Source organism: Callorhinus ursinus, unplaced genomic scaffold (genome assembly GCF_003265705.2).
Source record: "Callorhinus ursinus isolate GAN/ISIS: 27379988/994484 unplaced genomic scaffold, GSC_fseal_2.0 scaffold53, whole genome shotgun sequence".
NCBI classification, from domain to species: domain Eukaryota; kingdom Metazoa; phylum Chordata; class Mammalia; order Carnivora; family Otariidae; genus Callorhinus; species Callorhinus ursinus.
Window position 1 is genome coordinate 8,624,173 of NW_027397115.1, and position 10,513 is coordinate 8,634,685.

The window sequence follows — 10,513 nt, forward strand, 5'->3', positions numbered from 1 at the left end:
GTTTTGTATCTCCCTCGCTAGAACCGAAGCTCCATGAGTGCAGGGAGGGCTACCTACCTGTTCACCGCTGTGCCCGGGGCCTAGGACAGGGCCTGGCACACATGGTGCTCATCAAGACCGACGGAAGGCCCCTTTCCAGTCTCTGGGGAGGAGGGCAGGGCCATCACGGCCTCCATTTTATAGAGGCAGAAACTGGGGGTCCCAGCGGGGAAGAGCCTTGTTCTAGGCCCTGACAGGGGCACAAGCCAGGCATCCCTGACTCCCAGGAGGATCAGAGCCTGGTTCAGCTCATTTTAGATGCCGGGGAGGGGTTTCCACGAGGCCTGCTTCCCCCCCCCCGCCCCCAGGAGTGTGTGAGGTCACTTATTCCCTCACCACTGGTGTCAGCACCTACTGTGGGGTGCCTGTACATGACAGCCCACAGACGGCGGGCACAGTAGGCTGGGTGCCCAACCCCCAGCCCCCGCAACTCCCTAACTTCCCTTCAGGGAGGCCAGCTACAATTTGGCGATTGTTAGAGAACTTTTTTTTCTTTTGGGAGGAAAGCTGCAAGTCATTAAGGGCTGCTCCCGGCCTGTGGGTCACCATTTCCTGTTTAGAAGAAAGAATCATCTCTCCTTTGGAACACGAAGCTCCCCCCACCCCCGGCCTGACTCTGGGGCTCTGGAGCTCTGGGACGCCTGCTCAGCTCCCCACAGGAAACTGGCACCTTCAGCACCTTTTGTACTCAAAAAGGACACTCATTTTCTCCTGGCCCCAGGAGGGCCCCAGAGGTGAGGTCACCACGACAGCCAGCCAGGAGTGAATTATCCCAGCCCGGGACACAAGCTGACCGTCTTCCCGTCCTGTCCTCGAGCAGGAAGCTGAATGACCCCTACCCTTTGGCCTGCCTTCTCACCCTCTCGGCTCCAGCCAGCCAATTTCCTTGCATCAAAGGCCATTTGGTACCCAGCAGCCAGACAGAGGTGTGGGTCCGACAGGGAGGCCGGAGTGGGGCCCAGTGCCCTTGGAAGCAGGAAGGACATCCTCTGTCCCCTTCTTGCTCACTGCACTCCACTCCCTCATGTCAGAGAAGCTGTCAACCCCTCCCCAGACCTGTGCTGCTGGGGCAAAGCCCAGCAGCCTGTCTAGTTGATAAGAACCAGGGAGCTGGCTTCTCACCCTGCGGGCCTGGTCAGCCTCAACATGGAAGGATGAAAGAATAAATCAGGGTCACAATGTAAAGTGCAAGGAACCTGCACACAGCCCCCTACTGCTCACTGGTCCACAGGTGCTTCCCACCCTCCACATCAGACAGGACACCCCGGCTCAGAGAAAACCCATTTGCACAAATAAGGTCCCTGACAGTCAAAGTCAGTGGTCCAAAGCCACGTGATGTTTAAGACGGGACAGGATTTAAGCCCGAGTCAGGAATATCTGAGCTCCACGAATCCCTGCCCCCTTCTCCCTTCCCGAAGGCCCTTTAAAACACTCACCCCTCTATAAAACTAAGTAACTTTTTTAATACATAAATTAACCACTTTATTGAATATCAATAAACTGTACATATAACTATACAAAACGTTTCCTTAGTACAAAATGTTGCTTGCAATATAAATACCAGTGTACCTTTAAAAATGTAAACATCTTCCTCCTGGGTCCACCTGTCAGACCCCAAAAATAGTTCTGGGAGACACATCCGTCGGAGAAGCACCCCACTCAGGCCCCCAACAAGTGACAGCAATTACTCACAGTCCCTTTTGGGACTGTTGTTAAATTGCCCATGAGACAGGTGCCACCATGACAAAATAGGAGGCCGAGATAGCTGCCCAGGCCCAGGGGCAACCTGGGGTCTAGACACGTCCTTGTGTCGGTGGCCGACCACAGGCCCCCAGGCTGAACCTGGGGGTGGATCACTGCATAGTCACACCTCCTGGAAGGGTGGCCTGACGGTTCTGGGTGGGGGAGGAATGGGTTCCCCTGAGTGCAGGGGAGCTTCCTATCAGTCTGTCGGCTTTGTCCTGGAGCTCAAAGCAGCTGTATCCAAACACCTTTGGATACACAAACCCACACACAGAGGCCGACTCCAGAACACTCGGCTGCAAGCCACCCTCCCTATCAGCCATCCACAGAAATATCCACGGTAAGGCCTCTCTCTCTCTCAGAGCCTACTGAGGCACCTAGAGCAGAGAGAACTGGAAAATGGCCCTCAGCGTCCTGTGGAGCCAACGCAGCCGAACAGGGGAGCTCAGAAGGGAATTCCGTGGCAGTGAGAAGGATGGGGGCGCCTTCCTTCTGGAGTTGGGGGAGGCTGCAGTGGAGGGGGTGGTCTGGAGAGGCAGAAGAAGCCTTGAGGGTCAGCGGGGACCCCCTGAGCAGCCTGACTCTTGGTGTTTGTGCAGCAGGGACATGCGGGAGAAGGTTCGGGAGCATGTCTTGCACTGATACTTCTTGACATCCGAGTGGGTCTGTAGGTGGGCCCGAAGGTTGGAGCGGTCAGCAAAGGCACGGCTGCAGTGGGAGCAGGAAAAGGGCTTCTCGCCTGGGGACAGAAAACAGGAGTTGAGTGCTAAAACCACTTGGGATAACAGCTGACATTTATTTATTGAAATCCCTGCCCACCCACCAGGGCCTTTACAGCCCAGATCACCCCACCCCTGAAGGAATCCCATGACCCAAGAAACCCAGGCCATATCTAGTGTCCAAAGGCCTGGATATGATTGGGAGCTCTGCCACTTCCCACCATGTGACCTGGAGCAAGTCATCTTGCTCTAAGCCTCCAGTTGCTCATCTGTAAAATGGAGCTGTTCCCCCCCACCCCCGTAACGGCTGGTAATCCAGAGATGGTAAATAAAGCACTTATCCAGGCAAGCCAGCTTGAGACCATGATGGCAACTGAACACTTTGTGCCAGAGAGACAGGAGCATCGTACACTTATCTCACTTAATCCTACCCTTGTCCTCAGCTGAGAGATGGTGAAACTGAGGCACAGAGAAGCCAAGTAGCACACGCAGGGTCACCCAGCAAGAACCAAGCAGCCTGACTCCAGAGCCTGTGACTTTAACCACCACTCAGACGGCCTCTCACTTAAGGGGGCTGTAGTGGGTGTTCCTCATTATCACTCCTGGATTTACTTCATCTGGGGACAAAGCTTGAGTCAGCCTTAAAGGCTCCCTGCCACACCCCTCCCCCCAGCAGGTTCGGCCACTTCTCTGAGCCGCTTCCCCATCACAACGCCACAGTTTGGTAATTTCAAGTCTTGTCTGTCTCCCAATCAGACTGAGTCCCATGAGAGCAGGGGCCTCCCCTGCATTCATTCCAAGGGCTCAGGACTGGGACCCCCCAAGAGGCTACAGAGACCTTTTACTTTATGACTTGTTTAAAACCCCCTTCCACCTGTGGCCCTCACACCACCTGCCTGGCGAAGGCTGTGCTGAAAAAGAGTTATGCATATAGAGCTAGGTACACAGTAAGTGCTTATACAATAGATTAAGTCTTTTTTTAAAGCCTCAGAGCCTGACCCCTCAATCACCATCAGGTAATGCTGTTCACCAACTTTTCATAATTCCTGCCCCAACTAAGACGATAAAGTTTACAAACATTGACAATGTTGTGTGTTTGTTTTTTTTCTTTCTTGGGAGTGCAGCATTTCCTAAATAAAAAGTGTGAATAATAACTCATTAAACAAGTACTTATCAAGCCTCCATTCTGTGCCAGGCAATAATGCTGAACAGAACACTACTAAAAAAGGAGAATTCTACCCTCCTACTCCCAGCATTATATGCCCCTAGGCCATGGCCTGTTTGTTAAATCCCAGGGATGGAATTCAAGAGCAGGGAATGAATGAATTCCATCCACCTTCTGGGTGCCTGGGGCACTGTGCTGGGCACTGGGAGGGAGGGGTCCAGAAGTCAGATGCCTGAGGCTGACTATGGAGCCATCCATTCAAGGGCTCAGTCTCCTGGGGCAGATATACAAGGAAACCCACCACAGAGAAGGGGGGGAACTTAGCAGGACTAGGGAAGGGATGTCTGAGTTAATTGGCCGCCATTATTGAGCACCCTCTGCATAGTAGGCCTGAAGGGCCTGAGGACTACACTACAAGGTCCAAGTGAGGTCCCTCCTTCACATGCTCCCTTGTGAACTAAGGGCTTATTGTATGCAGATATGGGTAAGGACGAGGAGTCCTATTTTCCCCAGGGTGCAGAAAGCCACTTCCCTCTCACCTCCTCAGCAGAGGTGAAGGAGCCCTGGCTCAGTCTTATGAGCTGTGACTTGGGAAAGTGATTTGCTTCTGTGCCTCAGTTTCCTGATCTGTAAGGTGGGGGTTACGACAGCACCTCCCGCCTGGTTTCTGATTTATTGCATTAACCCAGGTGAGGGAAGCCACGGGCAATGCCCCTCCCATACAGCAAGTGCTCAGTGAACGTTACCTTTGTCATGTATGATCAGACACAAAACGTGAACAAAGGAGGAAGGAGGCCTTACAGGATGTGATGGGGTGGAGGTCTGTGTGTGCAAGCAGCAGACACAGACCTGCACCCCTTGCAGATCCCTCACCCCCGCAGACGTCTTTATGGTGTTCCTGGCGAGTGTGAAATCGGCACCAGGCCGGCGGGGACAAAGGCCGCCGAGGGGGGGCACTGTACATGCGATACTCCCCGGATTAAAGGGGTCTGACACGCTGTGGGCCAGCAGCTGCGGCCCAGAACAGGTGCTGGGCACCACTGGCCCATGCACCTGCTCCACCCCCCCAGCCCCCACCCACTGGGCCCATCATTAAGGCACACAATGGGAGTCAATGAGGATGGTGATGGTGCATTTCAACAGGCTTTTTGTGTCCCAGCCGTGCCTTTACATGAAAATGTCCTGATGGGTGGGGAGAGAAGCTGGGGGGCTCAGGGGAGCACCCCCAAGGGTTCTGACTCCTCCAAATAGAGCCCTCTTCAGCTGGGCAATTGCCCAAGACAGAGGCCAGGCAGTTGGACCTTTACATCAGGTCCCTTTAAAATCAGGACTATGTGTGCACAAAGAGAAAAAGGGAGCCATAGTCTGCACGCTGGGGAGGACGCCGGGGACACTCTCTAGGAGTAATGATGATACTCATAATGCCTGCAAAACGCCAAGCCTAACAAACCGCCCCACTGACCCTCACGGCTCAGAGGTCAGCCACGGGGCCAGGAAATGCCAGAACTGAGGTCTCCAACCCAGTCAGCTTGACCCCAAAGCTGATAGCTATAACCCTTGAACCTTCTCCCAAAGTCATTCCCCAAAGGGCAGCTCCAAATATGGTGGCCTCCACCTTTCAAGTTCTGAAAAGACACAGTGGGGACCTTTTCCACATTTCCAGAAAGTTAAGAGAACAGAAGAGGCTCCATCTCACAATTTTCTACACATTTAGTATCATGTTTTTGAAACATCAAGACCTAACTGTTTACTGCTGGCAAAGGTATTCCCAGGTCTGAATAGGACTGAGTTTATCTACTCCATGGTGGGGGTAGGGAGAGCAGATCTGAGAACCATGATTAACAAATTATTATGAAGCGATTAAGGAGCCACTGAATCTTGACAGGCAACCTATAAAACGCTATCAGAATCCACCCTATAGGATTAAGCTATCATAATCCTGAGGCTCAGACGTTACATCACTTGCCCCAAGGTCACACAGCATGGAAGCAGAGCAAATACCAAAACCATTTCTGTGCACTTATATATGAAGTGGTGGTCCAGGTGCTTTCTTTCATTTAACTGGCGCAGAAACCCCACAAGATGTCCTTATGCTCATTTTACAGATGTGGAAACTGAGGCTCAGAGAGGTGAACCATCGACTCAAGGTTTGAAGTTCTCCAAGCAGGATTCAGAGCCAGGTGGGGGGTCTCACAACATCCTGCCTGTCTGAGGTGGGGGTGGGGATGGGCTGGGGGGAGGGTGGAGTGAGGTGGGCCCCTTCACACCTGGCCCAGCAGCAAGGTGTTGGTTGCACCTCTCCCATACCCAACTCCAACCCATTTGGTGGAGAAATGGAGACTGCAGAGACATAGTTATCTACTTTCGCCCATCTGCTTGGCTGGTGAACGAGTGAATGTTTCTGCCAAACATTTCAGACAGCCAAGCCCCTGAACTAATGAGCCAGAAGTCAGGAGACTCGAGCCCCGGTTTCCACACTCCGGGAAAAAAAAAAAAAAAAAAAAAAAAAAAAAAAAAAAAATCACAGCAAGCCCAGTCCCCCCTCCAGAGCTGGCAGAGAAGGCAGCGGGGACCGCGGTGGCCCACGGGGACACTCACCGGTGTGGGTCCGGACGTGGCCCTGCAGCAGCCAGGGCCTGGAGAAGGCCTTCCCGCAGGTGCCACAGACGCAGGGCAGCGTGTGGCTTCGGATGTGCATCTTGAGGGCACCCAGGCTGAGGTATTCCTTGTTGCAGTACTTGCAGTTGAAGGCCTTTCGAGTCTGGGAGTCCTTGGCCACGGAGAGCCCGGCCAGCTGCGTGGGCAACTGGCCCAAGCCTGGGAAGGCAGCATAGCCCTCGGCCTCCAAGGAAGAGGCTGAGGTGGAAGAGAAGGACGAAGGAGCCGGTGAGGGGGGGCTGGGGGGCTGGGAGCCTTTCCCACTGTCCTCGTCCGACAGGGAGGTCAGCTCCACGGCCTTGGGGACCTCCTGGGGCAGAAGGGAGGCCCAGCCGATGGGCTGGGCTTGGGGTGCCAGGAGAGAGTCCCAGATGAGCGTGGGCAGAGAGGCCGTGGGGTTGAGGACCTCGGGAGGTGGGATGGCCGCCAGCAGGTGGGCCTGGTCGTAGGGCTGCTGGAAGGTAAACTCTGAGGGGAGACGGAGAAAAGGGCAGGGTCAGGCATTCGGTCGCGCAGTCAGTCAACAAACAGTAGCCTGCTGCGGGCGGGGGCCGCGGGGCCGGCACTCAGTACTTACTGGAGGAATGAAAGGATCACGGCCGGGGGGCGGCCCGTTCTGCCCGCCCGGAGCCCCTCCTCACCCGGGCCGCCCGGCTCGCCAGCCTCGGCCTCCAGATCTTACGCGAAGGGCGCCGCCGTCCAGCCCCGACTCGGGGGCGCTCCCCCTGACGCCCCCCCATCTCCCGGCCCGCGGGCCACCGCCGGCGCCTCCCCTCCTCAGGCGCGTAGCCCCCGCCCCACCTCCGGCCGCGCTCTCCCCCAGAGAAGCCCCCTCGCTTCCCCGCCGTCGGGGCTCGGCCGCCGCGCAGTCTCCTCCCGCCAGACCCCCGCCCTCGGACAGCCCTCCCCCAACCGCCCGCATCCACCTGCCCCGGGCTCCTCACGCCCCTCTGCACACTGCCCCGCGCCGGGCCCTTGGGCTCGGTTCCGGGCCCTGGACTTGGCCCCCAAGTCCCCCTCCCCCAAGGTGCCCCCCACGCGGCCTCCGCCGGTCTCCCCGAAGCCCCCGGGGTCCCTCACCCCGTCCACTCACCTGGAGAAGAGTCGTGCAGCTCGCTGTAGTTGGGCCTCCGGCGGGAGCAGGCGGACTTCCTGACGAGAAAAGAGCGCGGCATGGTGGCCGAAGCAGCCGGGGTCGACGGGTTGCGCAGGGGTCGCGAAGTGCTCCACCCGCGAGGCCGAGCCGCTGTGCTGTGAGTGGAGACGCTCCGCCAACTCCTTTAAGTACGCCAGCCGCTGGGTGGGGGAGGGGCCTGTCGAGACCACGCCCCTTTGTCACCTCCGCGCCAATGGAGGCGCGCCTTCGCCAGAGGCCACGCCCCGAGCAGGTGCGCCGGGGGCTGGTGGGGCTAGCGCCGCGTGGCGCTGGGGGCCGGGCGGGGGCCGCTCGGAGGCCCGGCTGCGGGCGCTGCGCGGATTGCCCCGCAGCGGACTGCGGGCGGGCGGGCGCGGGGAGCCCCAGGCGAGGCGGGACCCCCTTCGGGACCCCGCACGCCCGCCAGCTCAGCGCTGCACGGTCGTCCGCCTCTGGCGCCCTCTGGCGCCGCGTACCGCGGGTCTGGGCACCTGATGTTCCGAAACCGCCTCCGCCTCGGGCACGGGGAAGGGGGCGGAAATTTCCTCGGTCAGGCTGGCGCCTCGCAAAGAGCGTGGGATTGACGAGGGACGATACACATTTCGGAGGAGGATGCGAGGAAATGAACACCTTCACGTGGCTGCTGGCAGTGTGAAATGCCACAGCCTTTTTGCAAAGCAATCTGGCATCATCTAGCAAAAGGCATCCGTTCCTTCACTTAGCAAATGTTTACTGAGCACCCGCTACGTGCCAGTCACTATTCCCGGAGCTGGGGTAACAGTCCTGAACAAAACACTCGGGGTTTCTAATGAAGGGTAGCTCGCCGTTTGGTGGGGGAGAGAGACGAAGTAAACAGACAATAATTAAGCAAAGGGAAGTGTGCTTTGATGCGGGGGAGGCCACAGGGCACTGTGACAGTCAAGAAGCGGGTCACCTGACAGGGGGTCCGGGGCAACTTCCCAGAGGAAGTGAAGAAATACCGAGGGGAAAGGCCCGAGGTTAGAATCAGTAACTACTTTAGAGTCATCGAGAGCAGCTCCCAGGGATGGGGGTGGGGTGGGCAAGCTGGAGAGGTCAGATCTGCTGGGCCTCCAGGGCCTAGAGGAGTTTGAACTTTGCCCCAAGGACAGTGGGAGCCAAGACAGGATTTTCAGCTGAGAAGGGACCTGTTAGAGTTTGGTTGAGAAAGATCACTCTGGGCAGGTGGGAGAAAAGTAGGAAAGGGAGGGGCTGAGGTGGGTCTTCTCACCTGTCTGGGCGTCAGGAATCCTGTGTCTAAAGCACCTAACTCCAGGCTCCACAGTGCGGGGGCAGGGCACTGACCGATCAAATGTGGGGTGGGCCCAGGGGAGGGACAGCTGGAGCCTCACCCTCAGCTCTGCTGTGAGCCCACCCACTGCAGACAGGGCCGTGCCAGGCCTGGGGTGAGGGTGGGGGCACAGAAATAAATCCATAGGTCCCCTCCAGCGTGTTTCCATCTGTGAAGCAAGGACTATGAAAACCTGTAAGCCCCTACTCACCGCCTAGAATGTGGGCAGGGACAACTGTCTGTTTGCGTCACTAACTTGTGTTCTAGTTGGTGAGTTGAAGTAAGGTGGGGGGAGGTGGGCCATATGCAGTCACTATGAAGAACATCCCCCCCCTCCTGTGTCTATTTAGTTTCAAAATGTGATTCTCCACTCGAAGCCAGAGGGAGTAAGACGGTGTCTCTCTGCTCAAACCCTCCTATGTTTCTGTCTCACCCAGATTAAAAGCCAAAGTCCTCACCACAGCCCTCCACCCAGCTGATCTGACCTATGCTGACCTTGTCTTGAGCCACTCTCCCCACTCTCCAGGCACAACGATCTCCCACCACATGTCTTTGTGTTCCTCCACATCCCAGCCCTTTCCCACCACAGGACCTTGGCACCTGCCAGCCACCACTGCCCCCCATCCCTCTTCCCCCAGATCTTCACCTGGCTGGCTCCTTTTCAGTCTGTTTCATCATTTTCACCAAATGCCTCATTAGTAATGAGAGAAATGTAAATTAAACCACAGCGAGATACCATTTCACACCCATCAAAAGAAAAAAAAAGCTAAAATTTGGTCAATATCAAGTGTTGATGAGGGTGTAAGGGCAGCAGGACTTTTGTCCCATGCTGAGGAGAGTGTCAATGGGCACAACCACTTTGAAAAAGTTTGGCATCAGCTAGTAACAGGTGACTCTCCTCCTCCCAGCATTCTACTTCTAGGCCAATCTATTCGAAGGGGTTCTCAGCCCAGACCGCAGATTAGATTCTGCTAGGGAACACCCAAGCCTGGGCCCCACCTCCACAGACATCCTGATTTAATTAGTCTGGGTAGGGGTGCGGGCGGCCTCCGGTCTTAGCATTTTTTAAAACTCTTCAGGTGATTCCAGTGAGCCATCAAAGCTGAGAACTGCTGCCCAGACCTGAACTCAGAAGAAACAGGAGAATAATCACCGAACCCTTGTTCCTAATAGCAAAAATTTGGAAACGACCCAAATGTTTATCAACAGTATCATGGATTAACGATCCATGGTCCAATCCCATAATCTAAGAGTAAGTCCTATCTCCTGGAGATGCCGATAGGTAGAGTCCAGGGGACGATAGTGCTCAGACACCATGGCCTGGGCCTCCCGCTTTCCGTTTTCCTCGTTTGTCAGGCACCTGCGCCTGGGAGGGAGTACAGAGCAGGGGAGGACCCTTTCTCAGATCTGGGCTGTCCCCTCCTTTCCGATTGAATTGCCCCCGCCCTCGTTCCCCGGCCTCCTGGAAGCGGCGGAGACCGCGAGGTGGGGGGATGCGGGCTTCCAACGAGGCTCCGGGGCCACAAACCATTTCTCCGAGGTGCTGCCCCTACGCTGCGTAGCGGGGTGGGGGTGGAGGGGGGAAGGCGACACTTTAGATGCAGTGGTGTCAGGTCCTCCCGGAAGTGGGCGGCCTCTGCGACGGAGCCGCCGACCAGGCGACCGCTCCCCGCCCCACGCCCCGGGGCGCGGTCCTCCGGCGCCCTCTGCTGGCCGAGGTGCTCCCTGAGACCGCTTCCGGGCCG

General features: G+C 56.7%; 1 protein-coding gene across 1 annotated transcript; it reads right to left on the reverse strand.

The window, feature by feature from the left end:
* Nucleotides 1-1,492: 1,492 nt before the first annotated feature.
* On the reverse strand, nt 1,493-7,573 carry SNAI1 (snail family transcriptional repressor 1). The gene is made up of 3 exons (XM_025853407.2): nt 7,418-7,573; nt 6,265-6,792; nt 1,493-2,521 (listed from the first exon to the last, which is right to left on the reverse strand). The coding sequence occupies exons 1-3, from the start codon at nt 7,497-7,499 to the stop codon at nt 2,337-2,339; spliced, it is 795 nt and encodes a 264-aa protein (XP_025709192.1). The 5' UTR covers nt 7,500-7,573; the 3' UTR covers nt 1,493-2,336.
* Between the last annotated feature and the right edge of the window lie 2,940 nt (nt 7,574-10,513).